The 23254-nt window shown below is 34.0% G+C and overlaps 1 protein-coding gene across 3 annotated transcripts in view; it reads right to left on the reverse strand.

Annotated features, from left to right (window-relative positions):
* LOC113505812 (spondin-2) overlaps positions 1 to 23254 on the reverse strand; it is a 60374-nt gene that overhangs the window by 17717 nt on the left and 19403 nt on the right. For all 3 annotated transcript variants that reach the window (XM_026888646.1, XM_026888645.1, XM_026888647.1), the window contains exons 2-3: positions 21983 to 22236; positions 1770 to 1969 (exon numbers count right to left, since the gene is read on the reverse strand). In XM_026888646.1, coding sequence (XP_026744447.1) covers positions 1770 to 1969; positions 21983 to 22163 — 381 coding nt within the window. In that variant the 5' untranslated portion in view covers positions 22164 to 22236. The remainder of the gene's footprint in view (positions 1 to 1769; positions 1970 to 21982; positions 22237 to 23254) is intronic.

Below are 23254 nucleotides of genomic sequence, written 5' to 3' on the forward strand. Positions count from 1 at the left end.
TGATCGTAATATTGAAAGCTACATCACCAAGACAAAAACTGGCGTATCAAGTAAATATACTAAGTTCGTAAGATACCTTAGTCTTCAATTTTATTCATCAAAGAATCTCATAAGCTAAGAGCGAAGCAAAATTTCAAATGATATCGTCTTTCACTTTAAAGAGATGATTTGAAGGATAAGTGGTTCAACACCAGCTAAGGATCTGCATTCACTCTTTCAAAGTCTCGAGTATTCAATGAGTGCTTTCTGTTTGTTCGTTATGAGACTTATTCCTCATATTTCATCAAATACGGAAAGGCGTTTTATAAATAGGGTGGTGTTTTACATAAAGATTGTAAGTAGTCTGGTATTATACTATTTAGTTATGGTTACTTTTTAAAGGAACGTTGCAACACAAAACCTGCATACCTTTTTTACAATATGGAAAGAACTGCAATCGATACATTTGTTACAAATCTTGTTAACTTGAACTATCTAAACATTTTTTTCCCAATCACTTAATTTGTGTTCTTTGCTCTACATATTTATTTTAAATCTTGCATAAATATTCATCCTTGAATACCGAAATATATGTTTACTATGGCTATGTTTACTCAAATAAAAATCGAAAACAAAAGCGAAATCATTTCCATAATTGCTTAACCTTTCGTAAAACTCGTCATTAACGTAAATGACGCTCATTGCCTGTATTACGTCCATCGCTGGCTACGTAACACGTAAATGTAACATTGTCCTTATCGCAACATCCTGCTGTCCATTGCTGCTTTTAAATGAGTCCCATCTTTATTGCATTCGATTATAACTGCAGTGTAACAGCAAAAATAATACCACTAATAAAATCAGACAATTGACATTTATGAATGTTGGCATCAAATTGTTTTCGATTAAGCTGATATTTAATCGGTTAGTCGTACAATAAGTAACGTATTTAGCTGTTGCTATCAAATTAGCTGTTTATTGCTTTATATTTTGGTAGCAATATTGTGAATACATGTAATTGGGTAGATGTTTATCGACAGACGTACGAATAAGGTTCTATTAGTGCGTACAATATTGGTTCCAATAATGTCTGAGCACGCGTTCGACGTCTCTCAGACCTAAGATTGGACACTGATAATGACCATTTTCTGCTTCGCTACGACTGATATGTTTTGGTGGTGTTTGTGAAGAAATAGTTTTTAGTCAGACACGATACATATTATGCAGGTGTGTTTGGTTTTTCTGGTTATTTAGCTTGTTAAGGTTAATTCACACATTCGTAGGTTGGCATATCGTTTTGGCATGACTACTTTCACGAACTAACTTTACTAAAATTTATATTTGCATTTATCATTAGCCTATACAATCGTTTTAAATCGGTTAAAATGAAGTATTATTTTCTTACTTTTAGTCTATAATTATTACTCGTTCCTATAATTATAAATAATAAAATGCGGACAACATCACATACATTGTTCTGAACCCAAAGTAAGTTGCTTAAGCACTTGTGTTATGGAATTCAGATACAACGAAGGTACCTCAAACACCCAGACCCGAGACAATGTAGAAATGTGAATTTTTACATTGACCCAACCGGGGATCGAACCCGGGACCTCAGAGCTAGCGACACCTTGAAACCGGTGTGTACGCCACTCGACCACGGAGGTCGTCAAAAATTATTAAACCTTAATTATTAAGCCGACCCCAACATAGTTGGGAAAAGGCTAGGCCGATGATGAATTATTACTCCTTCCTTTTATCATTACAATAATCCAAAGCTTATAACTTACCCTAGAATGGTTTCCATCGACGAAGAACTCAGCTTCAGTCCGTCCAGCTCCCTGCCCAACGGCGGGTGCTCCAAACACGTCCAGCGTCCCGGGGCCGGAGCCGAGCGCGTCCGAGCGCCCGCTTTCGGCAAACTGACGGATACTGGCCGGCACTCGTCGGCCCAGCCTGAACAATACGTAGGATCTGTCGTGTGATACACCTGTGGGCAAATAGAAGAATTAGACTGTAGGTATGTTTTAATTGACGGTACGGATAGAAGGGTGGTTGAAGCCACTAGACCAAACTCGACTAGTCTTCGTAACTAAAGAGAGCCTTAGCCACGATAGGCGAAAGCGTCCGACTGTTCACAAGATCAAATAGGCATAATATATTATGTTTCACTTGCTTATTTTACTTATTTTTAGAAAATTATAAAGTTATTATAAAGTACTGATAAGACAAATTATGTTTTCCCTATAACAAGAGAATGGATGTTATCGAATAATTATTAATATAAATAAAGCTGTTTCGTTTATTAGAATAAAACACAAGCCTTCACATTACATTAGCATAGGCAAGGCGAATAAAACGCCTTGTCTAGAAAATATTCTAAGAATGTCTCCAGGGGCAGGTTCTACGAATATTCAGGAGAAAAATATCATTGCTAATACAATCTACGCTTCTGAGATCTAATTTATCACGTATTTACTTCAGTAATTACAGAGAATAATGACATTACTAATATTATAGGTTCGCACAGAGCTGTCAACGACAACACAATTAATCTAGACCATATAGATAGGTATTATAGATAGTTCTAGGCGTTCTTGGTAAATATGTCGTTAGGGCGTTGTCTGACAAAGCTATTGTGGTTAGTAGGAGATGACATGTTAGTCATGTCATTCTGTGAATAATAAGTTGACAGGAGTAACGTAAAATGTAAATGAAAATGTTTTAGCCTTAGGAACGTAATTTAACGTTCCTGGTAGTGATTCAGGATTATGATGGTAGCTATGCATCTAGCAAGTCTTAAAATCTACAATAACCATTGATTTTTGTCTTTATATGACGTTCCCATATCAATGTACTGTGCCTGCGACTTCGCTCTTGTGGTGATAGTGACTTTTCGGAAGTTTTCAGTAAACGTAAATTGAATGATTGAGCCCTCTTTGAAACAAGCTTGCACAAAAAAGTTTAAACAGACAGAGAAATCAATTAAAAACCATGTTCTTAGCTTTCTTATAGTTCTAAGACCATGCAGCAAGAATTCTTACATTTTATTTATTCTATAGACTGCTTTCAGTTTTCTATGATTTTACTATATCTATTTCGTTAGAATCGAACAAAGGTAACGATTTTGTCGAGTATCGAATACTATATTTCCTTTTAAATATTTGATAAGAGACGTAAAAGGTACTTAACATATTGCTTTCAAAATGTGGAATACTACTTAGCTTAGAAAAACTAAATGCAAAGCTATCGATATTCATTATTTCTGGAATTAGGACGCAAAAAGACTGTTATAGGTCAGTCGCAGACAGGCTAACTTATTGGCCTAGATTGGAAAGCAGATACATTAATGGACAGTGTCATTAGAACTAGATTTAGAATTTCTCTTAACATTTTCACTCTATCACCATTTCTAAATTCTTTTTCAGATTAAATATTCTTTCCTTTACGGAAACAAGCCCCCAGGTATTAATGTTACACGTTTTATAAAACTGAAGTTCAAAGTATGAAATATAAAAATTAAAATTTATTCCGCAAATATTTACGATAGCCAGTATTTCACCGGAACCGTATACTTAATGAACTTTTATTAAATCTCGGATAAACTGCGAAGGGCCACAAAAAGGGGTAACAAATTACTTCGAAACATCGTCTTGTGAAAATATTACGGAGCGTTGTTCGTGAATCTTTGTCGGCACTCGGAACGCTCTACATTTTTCGTAAAGGATAATTTATTTTAATTTACGTGTTTAATCTTTTAATTTTGCGTACTTGGAGATACGATAACTTGAATTGAGTGTCTGCACTCTTACCGTTTATTACGTTGAAGTAATATTTTAAATTAATGAAATGGGCGAATCTGCTTTTTTTTGTAGTATCCAACAATAAGGAGACCTGGCTACTTTTTTTGAAAAATTTTGAGCAACGTTACGATTTGAAGCGAAACAAACATTTTTGAGCTTTTATTTCTCACCTATCAGCAAGAATAAAATAGCTACAATTTCTTTACTGCAAAGAAAGAAAGTAAAAACAAGAAATGCAGCCTTGTCAAAATTGGGCACCTATTTTGTGCTCTATTCTGAAAATCGGCATTCTCTGTTCTTGATATATTATTTGGGACTTTATTTTCTACACCAAATCATAATATGCGATATGCGACAATACCGTCACAATCGGATTAGCTATCGTGATCAAAGCAATATTCTCTCACAGCTGATCGTTTTATGAGCGGTTTATTAGCGCTCGTGTTGTGAGAGCGCAGCGGTTGGCTTGATATTACCACCATTATCACTCTATGCCGTAGATATTGGTCTAAAGGTGATATTTCGTTATTAGTGAAATTGTGATACTTAAAAAGCTGTTTCTTTTTTGGATATATATGCTTAAATTGTTCTGTCAAATTTGTAGAGCTAAGTTTGTTTTTAAAACGAGAGCCTAAAAGGTGTTTAGTAAGATTAACTTGTCTAGTTGAGAAATTTAATAAATAAACTTAAAAGAGTTGGCTTATACAGTCCCGTGATAAATTGATAACGTACGTGCTCGTTGTCGCATTAGAGATAAATTTATTAAATCACTAAAGTTGCATTATGCTCTCCTGCAAACGTTATTTTACACCCACGAGACAATTAAATCAATTGTTTATAACCCACATCTTACGAGAATCAGAACATCAAAATAAATTACTGCAATCTGTTTTCAAAAAGAATTATGAGAGTCGATTTCTTTAAATCCAATTCACCTTTTTAAGAGCCATTAAACAGCACTTAAAATAACATTGCAATATTTAATAATGATTCACGTATATTCGGGGTAAAAAATACAATGAGACCACCTTAACCTAATTTTGAAGGTGGAATAATATTGAACGATGATGTTGCTTTTAAAAATAAAAATAATATGAGGAGAAATGGGATGGTACGCTATTCTTTTGTTTTTATAAATAACCTGCATGATTGCCATGAGACTTTCAGCAGTAGGCCTTATTTAATCGTGAAGAGAGACATCTATATTTGCAATGTAGAGCTCCGATACGCTTCTACAATGGTGAGGTTCTGCTTTTAAAGCTTCATAATACAGGCCCAATATTACATATTGCATTTAATAATACACGATAAACTTTAATGAAGACTTTTTTCAAAGGAAAATTTCACGTGTATTTCGTGAAAAGCGTTTTATTTACACCTCTACTTACCTCATCCGAGTACGCCGGTGTAATCATATATCTACGCATATACGCGAAATGAGGCGTTTTGGCAAAAACAATAATCATAATTTAGAGATTTTTTTGTGACAGTAATTTCATATCTTTTAAAATAATCTTAACATGAAATAGGATGGTTTCATACGTCTAAACGTCATAAGATATTAAAAATGAAATGTAGTGTAACGAGATTTCTTTTATTATCTTTATGTTCATCACGTTGGGTTGTGTAGAAGTTATAAAATTCAAGACGCTTATTAATACTTTGTTGCAAGGACACACTTTATCTAGCCATAAGGTTAAAATACATCTAAACTATGTGATCACGGGGCAGTTAATAGTTTTGTTTTCAGCCTACTGGGAAAGTATGCGGACACGCGAATGGCATTACACACTCTTATTTAAAATAATCTAAACGTTTCATTTCCACATTCCAATTTACAGCGACATGTAATCGAAATACTATAATTTATAAAATATAATATAATATTACAATTTGAAATATCAATTTCACGGATAGAAGAGTGGTCAAACGCCAATCCCACTGATTGCGACATATCGCAGGTTCAATACCCGCTTAGGAAAAGCAATTATGTAATAAATGAAAGCTTGTTTTCAACCTTTAATGTTTATGAAAGCCCTGCTACTACTAGAATTAAGTCAAAGACGTTTTTGTTTTTTTGTTTGACACATGAGAAAATTATTTTATAAATCATTTCGAAAACAGTTGACAGTTTGCGTAAACTAATTAACAAAAACAACGTACGGAACTACAATTGTAAAGCTTGTGGGGTGATTCATACAGAGATATCAGAATAGTGAACTTGCCAGTTGGCACGCGCGCAGATTTGATAAACACTCCAACACATATAATTATATGTTGCTATATATTATGTGATTGTAATACTGTCTCGGAGATATGTGTATTTCTGGGCGATTGAATGAGTCAGCGATGTATGCTGTTGTTTGTGATTTGATAGAGCGATGTGTGATATGAATTTACAAGATAGTCAATGTTTAGATGGTTTTCAATTGTTTTTTGGTAATCAATCTAATCGAGGAGTAGTAATACTAGGATTATTTAAGGAAATGAAAACTCATTTTGACTGTACTAAATATGAGCGTCTTCAAAAAAAAAAACAAATTGGAATTGACTGTCGGTTAGCATTATATTAATGCTCCGTCATTGATCGACCTTAAAGTAAACCTGATCATTTGGGTTGAACTTTTTACCTATAAATGAATATTTTTGACTGCACGAATAAGCGAACTGTACTAGTCATCACGACTGGTTGTGCGCGTTTTTGCTCTTGACTGAATACAATTTTAATAAGCCAATATACTCGTAGTTCTGAATCGGCGTAGCCTTTTCCCAACTATGTTGGGGGCGGCTTCCAGTCTAACCGGTTTCAGCTGAGTACCAGTGTTTTACAAGGAGCGACTGCCTACCTGACCTTCTCAACCCAGTTGCCTGGGTAACACGATACCCCTTGGTTAGACTGGTTGTCAACTTTTCAAGTAGTAGTGGTAGTTTTTAATCTAAATCAATATTATATTTCTTTACACCTTTACATAAAGAAATTGAAGCTTCGAAACAATTCTATTGTATAACTTAGTTAAAGAAACTTCTATCTAAACATACAATATATTCAAGCTAACGATCGCAATTAAGGGTAAGGCGTTCTAAGTAATGGTCTTGTTTTGCCTGACCTCATGGTCTACAACGAATACTTTTTCTTTGCTTCAAATAAATACTAGTCTTTTAATGATAGTATTAATTTAGTTTTGGTTTATTTATGTCGTGGAGAATAACTGTATGGAGGTAATTTATTGTGGTCAAATAAATTTGGTAATAAACTCACGTAAATAGTATATCGCTTATTATTGCTGAGCGTGATTTTTTTTCACGTCTGTATGTGTTTGCAAAAAAAGCAATCAAAGCATTTCATTTTGCATTGTATGTCGTAGCATACAATGCAAAATATAAGTACAAGTATGGTATGTACATAATCAGTACAGTGTGTTACAATTGCGTAGTTAAGGCGTTATAAAGAAAAAAAGCTACGCCATTTTTTAATATAATTCAATCATTCATTTCGTTCCATTTATTAATCTAGAGAAAAAAACAAATGAAAGCCATGAGAAACACATATAGAAAGAAACACAAAACATTATCTATACATATAATAAAATTGTAGAAAAGTGAAAACTGTACATTGAATATTTTTAAAAAAGAATAATTGCAGGGTGGTCTACGAACGATTCCGATGCCGAAAATATGATTTTTAGAATTTTTGTCTGTTTGTCTGTTTGTCTGTTTGTCTGTATGTATGTCCGGAAAGATCTCGGAAAGTACTGGATAGATTTGATTCAAATTTTCAGAGAATATCAACAAGAGGTCAGGTCAACATACTTTTTACTTATTATCTCGCATTTCGTTACAGGAGGTGAGCAGGAGCCTTTTATATCTGTACACAAATATCAAATTATCTCATAAACTACTGAATATATTTCGTTCAAATTTTGCATGAACCTTATCGTACACATGATACAACAAATATACAAAAACCATAATGCTACTATGTAGGGGGCATGAGCAGTAAAGTTTTAAATTTTTGGACTCACCCGTAACATCGTGTAATACAATTATGAAGTGTATTTTCACCCCATTGAGTAGTAGACAGCACGGTCATCAATTTACTCAAAAAACATCACGCTATTTATCTTAAGACTTTTGGCAGAGCAATAATATATTTTTTCGAAAGTAAATCAATTTCACAAAATCAGTCATTTTATTCTGTTTCAAGTCTAATGTAGACCTAGCGCGACAATGATTAAAATAAGAGAAACATAAACTATTAATACTTTTATTATTATTCTTTTGATGCAAATGTTACTTCGTAATCGGTACATTCTTGAAACAAAGGAACTTAAATTATTTTTATTTTTATTGGAGTACTAAAATTACTCAAGTTCAAATGTGGAATGCCGTAATATGATTTTGTGTTTATTTACGATAGGTGTATATACCTATGTTTTTAGCTCGGTAATGTTGGCGATGCTACTTCAAAATAAAGTAGTAGTGCGTGTAGTTCACATTGATCTCATCTATAATTATGCATAACAATAAATTACTGAACGACACAGTTAATTATATTACCTTGGTTCATATGTAACAACTAGCTACAAAAATGTAAACTTTCAAACAAAAAAAAGCCTTTCAAACAATGAAATAATGTTTTCTTAAATTTGCAACATTACATAGGCCAAAAGTATTTCGGATAGAAAAGCCCAGAAAACTTGCATAAAAACTTTATAATAGGTATGCAATGTGAAAGATCTATGAGACCAAAGCTATCAATGAATAAGAGCGTACGCTAGAAGGTTTTTGACATTACGTATCTATTGATAGAACAATGTCTACCGATACCTGGGATTTTTCAATATTTTAACGATTTGATTGGTCTACATCCGCCATTACAGAGAACGCACACGTGGCCTTTCCAAAGATTCCTTTAACAATTTATTGTAATCTCTACTTATTTAAAATTTTCTTCTTTCGTAGCCTTGTAAAAACAGGCGAAGGAACGAGACTGAATGAGTATCTGAGATCCCAAAGCTAAGCCGACGAGGATTAGAAACATATTTTTGGAAATTTCTCCAATAAGGCTGATAATAGCGTGTAGCTATCAGCACTTACATCCGTCATACAATGACTGGAAGATTCATTTTGGCTGTCGGTATCGACAGCATAACCTCATAACCAACCTCATGTAGTCTTTATTTAAGTTCCATTTATGCAGTATTTTACTTCAATGATCGTCAGGTAGGTAAACGAATAAAATACGTATCTTTTCTTTGTAAATTGGTACAGTAAATAGAACTCATGCGCATGAAGTCACTTTTATGTTCATATTTTGCTTTGTCGTAACATCACAAATTAGACATATCCTATACTTTACATTTTTGTCATTGTCAATTTGAAAAAAGGGTTGTCTGATATTTTTTTTCACGCTCTTTATTTACTTATCAGCAATTTAAAGGCAAATCATGATCAAAACACCAGGGGGGCAAGATAACACGTTTACCAACTTTTTTATTTTGGAAATGTTCCAAAAGTTTGTGAGAAAGATCAGTTTTAATATTAAGAGGACAATCAAACATAACGTGTTTCAGGAAACCGTTTATCTGGGCGCAATTTTGCAAAATCTTATATCTTATGACACTATGTAACATCCACAGTTACCGAGCCCGACTCTCACTTCACCAGCTCCGTCCACAAAAATAATTTGACATCTTATTTATATCGTCAGAAAACATCGTGTGTGAAAATAACAACTGTCTGGCTATCACTGTTCCTGAGAAACAGCCAGGTGACAGACAGACGAACGGACACCGGGGCCTCAGTAATATGGTTCTGGTTTACCTCTTTGGTTACAGTACAATAATAATTTTATGATACCTCATAATCACTATCATAATCCGTCTAACAATTTCAGGTGTAGGCCGACCAAAGAACAGACGTGCTCGAAAATCATAACCCACCCAATTAGAAAATGGAAACCCTCGAAAGTAAAACATTTTTAGCAGAAGTGCTAAGACTGAGTTTTACCTACTGTTATTTTTTATACTTGCACCCCCCCACCCCCCATTTTTAAACGGCTCGATTAATCAAACATGTCTTAACGAACACTCGCACATAATTCACGTTTAAATTAAAAAATTGTACAATTCGTTCGGAAGCTATGATGTCACAGACAGACGGGCAGGCAGGCAGATATGTCAAAGTTATAAGCCTCTCTTTTTGGGATTAAATAAGAAAAAGTAATTAAAACAGCTGTGAAATATTTGACACCAGGATAGTATCGTAAACGATGAAATGTGTTTGATTCAAACATTTGATAGTCTTTGGGCCGCTCAAGATTCATTATAATTTAGAAAAAAAAGCAAGCTTAGAATGTAAAAAAAGTGTTTCATTTTCAATATTGTATTACATTTTTGCGATGATCGTTATTATTAAACTTCATAGTTTTTCACATCTTGAAAATCACGCAGACGAAGTCGCGGGCAACAGCTAGTAATAAATAAAAACGACATTTATTATCAACTAATAACATCAGAAATGTATTATTTCATACCTCTATCTATATTGTACTCGAACAGACGAGGTAAATACAATATTAAGATATTACAGATAAGCCAAGTGAGATGGAAAATATTAGATTACTCGTAACAAAAGCCCACGAAGCGAGCAAGCAAATTGAGCGTGCTTGTGCACAGCCGATGAACGACAAAGCTTTATTAACATTCTATTTTTTATTACTAGCCTAGGAATAAAGCACGGAGCATATTAGATCCAGTATATTACTAGGTACTTGTGTATATATCACAGACGTCTTGAAAATTTTCGTGAAATGAAAACTACGAATAAAATTGGCCGTGGAATCATGATTGTGGACTTCGGTTAGGTCGGAAACTAGTAACGAGATCTCGATGAATACAAGTGAGTAATTCGATATTAAATTATAATACTTAGATACAATTATTATCATGTTATGCTCAATCGGTCCGTAACGATACACTGTCGTGAAACTCGTAATGTTTTGAACAGAAGATGGGGAATTAAAGGTATAGCAGTATTAAATCTGTATAAGGCCTAAAAGGTTGTTCGATCAGTCTTCTTCAATAGATTAACACCATATTTGAGAATTAAACAAGCATCATCCCTTAGGTGTCTTAATCTGAATACAGAAAGTCGAACTCTTGTTGATTATTATCAGACATTTTTAACGACAAGTGCTCCTAATACGTTCCGTCACCTTTAAAGTGTCTTCTGGTCGTGTTTAATATTGATTAAATGAAATGAAGTTACCGGTTTTTTTTTTTCACAAAGTTTTCCACCTAACTGGTTTTTTTAGTCAAATACTCTGTCAAAACCTTAACTATTAGATAAACAAACCAACTAGATAAATGAATACAGATTAAGATAGAGACTCGTAGTTATCTGTCACGGGACGCTTTGTGTAATAATACGCAGACACAGGTGCTCAGCATTACTTGGTAATAACAGGCGACCACAAATGCACCTGTCAGATGTGATTATCATGAGTTAGGATCCCGTTTGGCAGTCTAGGGAAATTAAACCTGAATTATATTTGTGGATATTCATGCTTGCAATCTCTCTCTTGATATTTCGAATATTAATTGGGAGAAAAGTTGATTAAAAGACGGTTAGATTTTTTTAAACTTATCTCCGAATTGGTATAAAGTCAGTATGGTTAAAGGAAGAATGTGATCAACTTTAAAGGGTTAATGAAAATTTCTTATGGTACCTCAGTGGTTCGTTATGCAAGGGGTATACAATTTTAGGCTTAGCTGTATGTCCGAGAACCATAGTTTAAATCATGAACCGTAATACATATTACTTTACACTTGAAATGTTCACAGATATTAGAAAAATAAAGAGGAGTAGCAACGTTTGGTACGATCGACAAGTTGTCAATTGACAAGTCTGACTCAAACATAAACAATTTTTTTATGAAAATCATTGCGATTATGATGTCTTTCCAGAATGTTATAATTATATAACTACAAAAAATATCTAAAAACAGGTCATTAAGAGTCTTCATACTAACCGTTATATAACAAAGCAGTAAACTTAAATTTATAACCATAAAATTATATCGGAACTTTTAACTACCATCGAAAAAAAATGAAGCCTAAAAATCTAATTACTAACAATCAAAGCCTAAACTGCTTTAACGATAATAATGTTCTTACAAGAACTTTTGAGAATTCAATTATCCAAAAAAATTAATGATTTTCAAGAACCGGCAAGAAACTCCACGGGAGTCTTTACTCCTAGAAGATAAACCAGCCGCTTAATGAAATTTTCTAGTTTATAACACTCTTACGAGTCGAACGTGAAGCTCGCTCGCCGTTTTTAACTGGAAGCTCATAAAGAAGAGTGTTATAAAGAAAAACTATGTGTGTTTGTCTGAGGCACTGTAACACTCTAGAGTATCTTAGCGATACTTATTTAGCGTAACTAGTAAATTGATTAACCGATTAGAATGCTGTTTAGTTTTTTATCGGTGACATGCCGTGACGTTTATGGCTGGAACCATGGAAGAAGTCAAACTTTCTAATTCACATCTGCTCTGTCTCTTTCTATTACGAGATGCGTTGAATATTACAAACTCCCTCCATTGTAGCGTTAAACGTTTAACACAACCTTGTTGTAGTCGCATAGAAAGTTTCTATTCATAAGATCAGGTAAAAGCGCAATTGATATACTCATCATGCCGAATATTGAGGAGCTCGTGGCTAAGCTATAACCGCATAAGTGATTCGATCACAGGTTAAGCTATGCTTGACGCGGTTGGTCCGTGGATGGGTGACCATCTTTGTCATAAAGAGTTCCTCCGTGTTTCGGAAGGCACATTAAATTGTGGGTCCCGGCTCTTATTCTTACATCTTTGACAGTCGTTACAGATAGTCAGAATCTGAAAAAAGTCTGACAGCCAGTCTAACCAAGGGGTATCGTGTTGCCCAGGTAACTGGGTTGAGGAGGTCAGATAGGCAATCGCTCCTTGTAAAACACTGGTACTTAGCTGAAACCGGTTGGACTGGTAGCCGACCCCGACATAGTTGGGAAAAGGCTAGGCCGATGATGATCATGCCGAATATTCTTACTAACTTTAAGTTACATAAAAAATCTCAAGAAAATTTTCCAGTGTATATCCACTACAACTTGGTAAAATAATTATAAGCGACAAAATTAATCAAAATTCATAACAATCATTTTCTACCCACTAATTCGAGGAATTTGCCCGTGATTGTATATTATTGACCTAAATAAACATGATTCCCGATAGCAAGGACCTTTTGTGGTCGTGACGTCACGTGGCAGTTGTGCGGTCAAATAATCTAATGTGTAGGAGGATTGTAAAAGGATAAATGTGTACCTCATTGATTAGAGTTGTTATTATTATTTATTGTGGTTTTGTTTGTGGTTGGATTTATACAAGTTGTTTAACATTTAGCAGTTCTTTTTTGCAGAAAGAAAAGAAAAGCAATGATTTTATTTGTGACGGTCTATTGATGGTAAGTTCAGTACGCCAAAAGTTTTGTGTGATCCTCAAATGCTTGTCCTGAATCTGGGAGTCTCAGCGCATGTGACTTGTATGTTTGTAAAAACCGTCGTGACACAAGGATTAATTTACTTAGTGCGGGGATGGTTAAGAAAAGAAAAACAATATCAAATCTCGTCACCCTAGGTGAATCTATTTTTAATTTTTTTTTCTCCCTCATCCTCTAGCACACCAAAAATGTTCTGAGGCAATAGTTGAAATTTTGCATCAGAATATTTCTAGCTAAGCTTATACAGACAAAACACAAATAGACAGCTATTGTTAGCCAATATCTGTCCACTCGTACCAGAATAGGAGACGTCGTTACGTGCTTGTACGTTTGTCAATTTGTCTCGGAGATTCACTTCAATTATTTGCGAATAGTCACCTGCAGGGCTGTGCCAACCATGAGTAATGGCGCCAACGTCTTCGCGCCGAAATATCTCGAGTTATTTAAGACGAAGCATGTTGAAAAATAGTCTTGTTTTCTATTTCGTTTTCGTGACGTGTTTTTGTGTGAAACCAAAGGAAATATGTTGAATGGAATTTGTTTAGGTTTATTTTATTTTTATGACTTCGTTTTGAGGAATAGGTTCAATTATTTGCAAAGTCATTTTGACAGGAAATATCGATATCACCATCATCATTATTCTAGCCTTTTCCTAACGTTCCGTTTGGGATGGCTTCCAGTCTTACCAGTTGCAAATAAGGACAAAATTTTTAACAGGGAGTGACTGTGTATCTTACCTCAACCCAGTTACCAGGGCAACAGAATACCCCTGAATCAGACTGATAGTCAGGCTTTCTAGTTTCTGACTTCCCGTAACGACTATCAAGGATGGGGAAATAACAATAAGAGCCACGAGCCATTATCGACATAGAGGTACATAATTTGTTTCAATTTTCTTTCTCCATTTAATTTAATTACTATATTGCTGGATGATGTCGGATAAAGCCATTACACGCACGCGATCGATTAAAGACGCCAACGGGCACACTCTCGTTTATCCTTTAATTTTCCGGTGTAAAAATTGTCGTACATCGTATATTGTTTAATTGGGCCAACAAAAATGTATTTGCTGAACATTTTTTTAACTCGCTCTTTATAAATTCTGTGCATTTTTTTTTTGACAAATATATGTATCGGCTCCTTTTTTGCAATATTCATAATATTTATAAATTTGATTCGATTGCATAGTCAACTTGTTCCGCAACAAAAATTGTTTAACGTAATTTAATTTACAAAACACCAGTTAAATTTAAAGTGCAAAATAAAATTTCATGTGTAAGTAGTTACTAAAATATCGTAAAAGTTCATTTCACAATTTCAAGATACCGCAAATACTTAGCTATTACCGGTGTCCCTACCCACAGCTCACAGCTGAAAAGTAGTTAAAACATTCATCACAATAAAGCCGTAGTATTATAAATAAGACGAAGGAAAAACAGCGTTCGGTTACAACATGGCTCTCTTATTTCAAAACAAACCATAATTCGTGTTCCCTATTACGAAATGTCTTGGAGTTTTGAAACCTTTGATCTATAGAACTCATCAACGTGTGTAGTGGTAACGGTATGGCTTTGGAAGCTGAGCGAGAAATGAACGAGGATGTGTAAGATGAGCGGAGGAATGAGGAAAGCAATAAAAAAAAATTGAAAGTAACTCTACTTTTAAGTAGGCGTTTAGTTTTCAAAGTGCTTTATAAAGCGGCATTATTTTCAGTTGTACGACATTCCGACATGCTACGAGTATAACCTATATACCTACACTTTTGATTTTTAAGGTAACTAATCCAAACGGTAAGAAGGAACCCAAAAATTATCTAAATAGATGAAGTTCTGAAACTAATTCGCAGAGTGGATTTTTAGCTAACACGTACATAGACTAATATATGTAGATATGGCTATAGATACATGTAAGCAATGACTAGTATGGACAAAAATTTTGATGTTTGACCAATTAATTACAAAAAAAATATTTTTTCCTCAGCCTATTTGTAGAGAACCCTTAGAATAACGAGTCCGAATCTATGCAATGTAAAGTAAGATACAGTATTTAGTACTATTCAGCTAACGAATCAATCCAGTGTACTGAAAGTCGACCTTAATGCAACTGGAGAACAGCTACTCGTAAAAGTAAATGCTTTATCAAATGAAAAAAGTGAAGAGTTTGTAATGGTACAGAGTTTACAATAATATTAGCTACACAAAATACAGCCTACAGACACCCACTCTAATAACCAGTCTCATTCAAAGCGAGAGGCAAACAATGCGTGTTACGTTCTGTTTAAATAACTCGCGTCGAGCAATACGCAGTAATGAATGTTATATTATGGATATAGAACAATATCTCACAACTCGTAGATTGTTATTTCTGGTATATTATTGAGCTCTCGAGCAGACTACGATGGTGTCGACGGATTTGTACGAAGTGAAGTGTACTAGTGGGAGAGTTAGGGTTGGGATTTGTTAATTGCATATTTTAATTAAAAACTATAAATGATTGCGTATTCAGTTTTAGTAAATTGTCTGGTACTTTGGTTGGTCGATAAAATTGTAGTCGATTACTTATTGTAATGATTGATGAAAGTTCTAAAGAAACGAAATGAAAGTTCTTTCGACTTGTCCTTAATGAAGATACGCGTTTCACCGCCGCGGCAACTCATGATTAAGGACTCCGGTTGGTTTTAAACTACTTGGGTGATCCGCATAAATACGCATGAGTAAACGGCTGTATCATTTAAGTACTTACGTATTGTATCACCACTTATTGTTAAATGGGTGTAGATAGGTACGTGAAATGTTTATGTCAGTGACAATGACATAATTAATTTCACCTTTGTATGTACGTCACTATACACTAACTTTACACCACTTCCATGGAAAAGGTATTTCCAAAAACCTATTTGGAACCACTCAGCCAATACCTGACTGGGAACAGGGTAAGCTTGTACAATGTTTGTGTAAAAGTCACTAAATTTCTCGTTCACTGCGATTCTGCTTTCATCCGTATGTGTGCAAGACTATTGTCATCAATCAAAGGTTCGGAAGCAACAGGTGGTATATGATCAATCATTCAAAAATTTGAATGCAACACAACTCTAAAAGCACTAACTGTTGTTGCATAATGTATGCATGAGCGTACCAATAATAGATGGCTTTAAATACTTCATTGTTCTTCGTAAACAAAACATAACTACGCCCAAAAACATTTCATTATTTAATAAACAAAACGCAAAAAAAATTTATTCGAAATCGTTTATTTATTTGAACTTTCTGGGTCACTTAAACCTATCTATTTATCATATCAAACGAAAAGCCACGTAATCCGTGAAAATGAAAAATAAAATCTAAAAGAATAACGGCCCTTCGATATCTCCCTCTTAGCGACATTAAATTGTGCGTAACACTTATAAATCAAATGTGATTTATTTTTTCTTTGCGGAATTATTTCGGCCAGGCGTCGCGGTCGCCTGGATTAAGGGGAACGTTTACGTATTTTATCTGTGGCGACAGGCGGTTTGCCTATGACATAGATAAGAATAACCTTCGTCAACGTCTGTTAATTAAAGGGAAGAGGTAATTTGAATTAAGAACTGTTTTCAGCGAACTATGTTTGTAACCTCTTTTATGATATTTCTGGCTAAAGATAAGATTTAGTTCGTCTGAAACGTCTGTTTTAATTTCAATTAAGCTTATATTTTTGCGTAGTGTGTTAATTTCATACTTCATTAATACCGCTACCTACTGCCATTTAAGTTACCGAAACACAGATAAAATGTAAGTATAAGTATGATATGACTGTAATGTGAATGTAACTTACAATATGTATTCAATTTATTTTAAGTTACATTGTTCTGATACACACAAAAGCAAAGTTTCGAGTAATGTCAGGTTTACTACAAAATTTATGTAAAAACAATACTAATAGCTATTGAGCTGAAAGAACGTATAAAACAACTCTCTTGTATTAAAACAAATAAGTTTCTTAAGCTTTTCTTCAAAGGAGGCCAAAACTCTAAATAAGAGGATTAAAGCAGTCGCTAGGATCTCAGTGTCACTATACTAAATTCTAGGATCCAAAACACGTTTCACTAATCTGAAATCACACGATTTTGAACCTTATCCAATCCCGTTACAGTTCAGAATCCAATGTTCAGTGTTTGTATGAGTTAGTCTGTGTGTTTGGGGTGATATAGTTACTCATTCGGAACGATTTACCGCTCAATACTGCTACACGTGTCAACTGCTTTCATGAGTTTCGTATAATATCAATACTTTTTGGTAGGTATCAATACTACTTGGTGAAAGGAGGTATAAAGCAGGGAGGTTGCTATACTTGCTATTAAAATTGAGATAGAATAAAACTAGAGATGACGTACATGCATTTATAATTTACGTATAGTTATGAAACAAAAGAGGATTATTTCTTGTTTTGTTAATTTTCGAACAATTAATAAAAATAGCTAATAAAATTGTGTGAATACGAAGTATGTAGTATTTGTTCATGTTAATATTATGGGTGTTGTTGATAAAGTGATTAAAGGAATGTTAGCAATTGTATAAATGTTTATATAATAGTATTATTTGAACAACTGCATTGTTATGAATTTCGTGAGCCATAAATTAGCCTTGTCAATGTTATTAGCAGAATATTATGTGACTTTTATTTACATTCACATTTTCGTATTGAATAGATTAGATATCGTTTTCTCGCTTATTGCGTATAGTAACTATGTTGGTATCCCACAAGGGTGCGTCGTAGCACTCCCAAACTTCAGGCAATTTATGCCCTATTCAAGATAGAAAGTTAGCGACTATTTATCGAAAGCTTTTTTCATTTTCAGATAAACAGTTCCTATTTTATTTTTGAATTTTGTTGGATACTTAGAAAAAAATCTAGTAATTATTAGTCCAAAAGATAAAAAATGTAATAGCTCCACGTGTCCAGCGATAACATCTAACATTAGGTACAATTTATTCAACAGACCTGTCACAAACGCTAAATTAATGTTCTCATACATTACGGAGCTCTTTTATCCCATTAAAAATCTTATTCGAGATATTAGCACAAAACCTCATATGTGGGTCTCTAATTATTTTATTAGTATGAAAGTTAGCCGCGGCCAAAGCTGAGGGCCGACCCGGCTTATTTAATAAAATAATGCTTTTACCCAAAAAGAGGTCGGAATTACAAAAAGACTAGATGAGAGGGTACTGAGGATAAACGAATGAATTATTTAGCGAGTGTAAATGAAATACGTTCGGGGCTTACGCGCAAACTGTGTCTGTTACCTCGTATATAGGAGCCTTCTTTTCATGATTGTGGAAAGTGAAAGGTCGAAGACTGTGGCTAATAAATCATGCAGGTTATGAAAGATGTTGGTTAAGTAATAGCTGACGTTGAGCGTGGTTGCCTGGCCGGCGTAATCTCACGCAAGCCGGATTAATGGCTGATGCGTTTCATTATTTACGATAATGAGCACCTGACTGGCTCAGCGTAATGGAAGAGACAGAAAAAGTTCTAGACTAATGTATCCGTCGGTACTGATAATGCAGAAATATTAATTGAAATGTCCTGTGTAGCAGTAAGGAGTTCAGGGACTCTTTCTTAGTTATATGTTCTTTCTTAATTTTACTAAGACTGACAAACGTTGAAGGAAAACATCGCGAGGAAACCTGGATTACGAATAATCTAATCTAAAATCGCGAACCTGCAGTGAGCTAGCGTAGTGATCAATGCCTAAACCTTTCCTATACGGAAAGAGACCTGTGCCAGGAGATGTATATAGACAGGTATTATTATAACAGTACAGAGAACAAAACATTTCAACACAAATGTTTGGCTAGTATTAAAATATTAAAATACTCTACATTCAGTCCTTTTAAGGCCGTTAGAAGGAAATTACTCGGTGTAATTAGGGAATCTCATCACGAACATCAAAGCTATTTTATTTTATGAGATTCCCAACAAACCGGATCAGAGATTCATCTTTTATGTCGATTCCGCAAGTTTAAACAAGTATTTTGCTAATTTGATTTTAATTAAAATTAAATGTTGGAGCGAGTTGAGCATTACATAGTTGTTGTAATTAAACTAAAGTTAATAGGCTTATACCTAAAGATAATTTAATATTATGATCAAGTGAAAGTTTGTTTCAGTTCTCAACTTCTCTTATGGGGTTGGAGGTGGCGTAAATTAAAAGGAACACAGCGCCTTATACAGTGGCTTATAACTAAAATTGAATGATCAAAAAAAATATGTTATAGATTAGCTAATATGGACTGAGATTATTTAAAAGAAAATATAATTAGGCTGAAAGCTTACCTTGGTATTAAATGCAAAAAGAAAACATGAAGAAAATAAATCAAAGACAATTTTGTGATGCCAAATATAAAATAACATGTGTGTGGTCTCCGGACAGAGCTAAAGCTATTTAACCACATAAAAAAGGAAACTAACACCCGGTTAGAGAGACATCGTAAATATATCCACCACATCCGTCAATAAGCGGTTTACGTAATATAATAGTGTTGTCCCCACAACACTTCCTGAAACTGTCGATATGTGCCCAACGGATATTTTTTTGGCACAACGCCAAACTCGAGTTCGTGTCAAAATGAATGGTCCCTTTGTAATTTATATAATTCTCGTGTCATAATAATAAATGGGTTGTATTAATCGTGTCGTGTTTTTATGTCAATTAAATACTTCACTATATTTATGCCTCCTTCAGGGGAATGAGCATCAACTAGGTTTCTATTTGTAGTAAAATGAGCTGTTTTACTTTTTTAGTTTTCGGTAATGTGTCACGATGAATGAGTGACATGAATTATTAAAATGGTTTATTGTTTTCGTATGCTAAGCAGCCATTTTGTTGGAACGTAATTTGGTTGTCCACAAATCGTATGTTCTATATTCCAAATGGATAAAACATGTTTTGGAAAGCTGTGTAATAAATTATATTATTCTTGCAGACTATTTTAATTTCTCATTAGAGTAAATAGGGTTGCCCTAAAATTATTTTCGTATTTTTGATTTGCCAAAAACTATAAAACTGTCTAAATTATAAATTATGAAATCCAGACATAATTGGCGCCAGCTGAAATTAAATAGTATTGTAATGACATAACTTTTTAAATTTTAAGTCTTGGCACATTCTTCGGTAATTATAAAAAAAAACTTTGCTGTAATTAGTTTTTTTCTTCTTCAGTTGACTTGGTTGATTCAAGAGATCCTTAACATAGGTAAAAAGAAATATTAAATAATAATATTTTTTAGTCCAACACAATATTTTAAACAATTTAGTTTTAAGTCAGTATTGTTTTGCACGTTATCGAGCGAATGATTCACTGAATGTCATTTGTTTGTTCAACGGTGGCCAGTTCTGATTCTCGGAATGTTGCCTCCATTAGGGCCAATCAATAGAAATGAAGACTATTGTTATTTAAGTTTTAAACAGCAGTTTGGGGGCTTTTTAAAATATAAAGATTTATTTATATTTTATATATTCACCTTAAAGTAGTATAATAATTATATGGTTATGGTCATGTATGGCTATCGCTGTTTAGCTTCGTTTTTTTTTTGATCTGAAAATTATCAAATCACTTTTGTCAATTTCAACTGCTTAACAATCCCGGTTCTTATTGCCTGGCAAAAAACAGATAGAATAACGGATAAGCCAAAAAAACGAGAAACAAAATCAAACGTCTATAAAATGAATACATCAGAAATAAGTTTTTGACTGAGCCACAAACATTAGCAGGTATCTTTACATTTTTCGACGCACTTACATGAAAACTTCGGCCATTACTGTAACTATTCAAGTCGTCTAAGAAAATAAATTTATGAAAGCATACTTTATTCATTGTCGGTTTTCACGAACAAATTCACACAATGGTTGGAATTTATTCGTCTGACACCAACTTCGGAGACCCAGTGAAGTGATTGCAATTATTTTTCGCGCCTTTTGTGACTTTTATTGGACAGATGTTCAATCATTCGATAGCTTTGTTTTGTGTAGCAGTTGATAAAAGTATTGAAAAGAAACTGGCAAACAATTAGTGAAATATTTTCGATGTTTTTTACTTCTATTTGTAATACAAGTTGCTATTTCAAGGAATCTTCTTGAGAATTTTAGTAGTCAAGCAAATATTTAATTAATTAATTAGAAGCATTCTTAGTATTTCAATCTTAAACTTTGTAATTGAAGTTTCATGAGATGATTAGAATGAAAACATGTTTTAATTAATTATTCTAATCTAGTTTCTTAATCATTGTTTTCAAGTTTTAATTACTTAGATTGACTTAGTTTAGATAATTTAATATGAAGGAATAGTTCTGTGAAATTTTAATAACAAGGTGTGTCTTGCGATCTTTCCCGTGGTTTATCAGACACTCTGTTCTTTGCTAATTTCACGAAAATATTACTATTAAATATGCCGTACCCTTACCTCAAGAACCGAGATATCTAAATAGTTTATTTTTTAACAGATAACGTATTTCTGCTGCCATTCTAACAAGAAATAAAAACGATCTCGAAAACGATCTTGGATCCCGTAACGAAATTAATCACAAATAGTACCTAAAAAGGTTAACACAGTTCTATATAAAATGTTTTCTAGTAACTTTTCAAAGGGCGATTAAAAAATAGTTAATATCTCAACTTACCATACACTTTCGACCACTGCGCCGGCGGTCTCCAATCCGGGTAATGCTTCGGAAACTTCTCCCTGGTCCAATATGTGTGCAAGACCATCTTATACACAGTCATCTTATCCGGGTTACACACGTCCGGGTCACCGGCGGCCGCCGCGGCCAGCGCCAGCAACAACACTAGTAACCGGGCCATATCGATACCGGATATCGACACTGTCACAACACTATGGCATTGCGGTTGATGTCACAACATTTCACTTTTGTACCTGAAAAGAAATATTTTTGTTTAGCATACAATAAAATAGGTAAATACAATTCGTTATGAATACTTGATTAATTATTGTCATTAATTTCGTTACATATTGCATTTTTATTCCATAATACAGAGGGAATCTAACTAACTGTATCTTTATTTCGTGTTTTTGTCATCATTAGCAAGGTATTATTTACCATACTTTGTAACCTCTCCTAAATCGATTACGATATAAAACATAAGTTTTTACCAATATGTCATACATTATAAATACTCTTCTTCATAAAGTTATTTAAGTTTTCTCAACAAAAATTACCCAATACTTTAACAAACATAAATCTTTTTTTAACTATTGAATCCTCTTTCTAAACCACACCTACTCTTAACGTCTTCCCAATGAATGAATACTACGATACAGTATTCTCCTGTCCAGGGTGAATGACCTGTCTATTTCTGTCCTCGGAGGTGAGATATGGATGAATCTCGACGGATATTTTGACGTGAGTATTAAAGGAATTTATCTTTTTAACTTAGGTACCTTTTTCTTAGAAGTTGGAGACGTTAAAGTGGTATTAGTTGAGTTGTAAAGTTGTTCTATTGACTTTTGAAGGCACAAGTACTTAGATTGAATTTAAGCAAATGATTAAGAAGAGGTGTATTGACAAGGGTTATGAATCATCGTCATCATCATCAGCCCGTCTCAGTTCATTATTGGAAATAGGCTCTGCTCATGGCATGCCACTGAGCTTGATCTTCAGCTCTCGTTTTTCAATCCCTGTCTACTACCTTACGAGATTTTTTTTTTAATATTTGTAGCTGTCTAGTGAGATGACGGCAGATAGAAAGTCATGGAAGATGAATACATGTTGCGCCGACCCCAAATAAAATAATTGGGATAAGAGCAGGGGAATGATGATGATGATGATGATTTGTAGCTATCTACACCATAATGTCATTTTTATATGAGTAACGGCGTTTGTCCAAAAGTAGAAAATTTATAGACTAAAAATGTATCTTAAACTCATATTTGA

This window comes from Trichoplusia ni, chromosome 27 (assembly GCF_003590095.1).
Source record: "Trichoplusia ni isolate ovarian cell line Hi5 chromosome 27, tn1, whole genome shotgun sequence".
Lineage (NCBI taxonomy): Eukaryota > Metazoa > Arthropoda > Insecta > Lepidoptera > Noctuidae > Trichoplusia > Trichoplusia ni.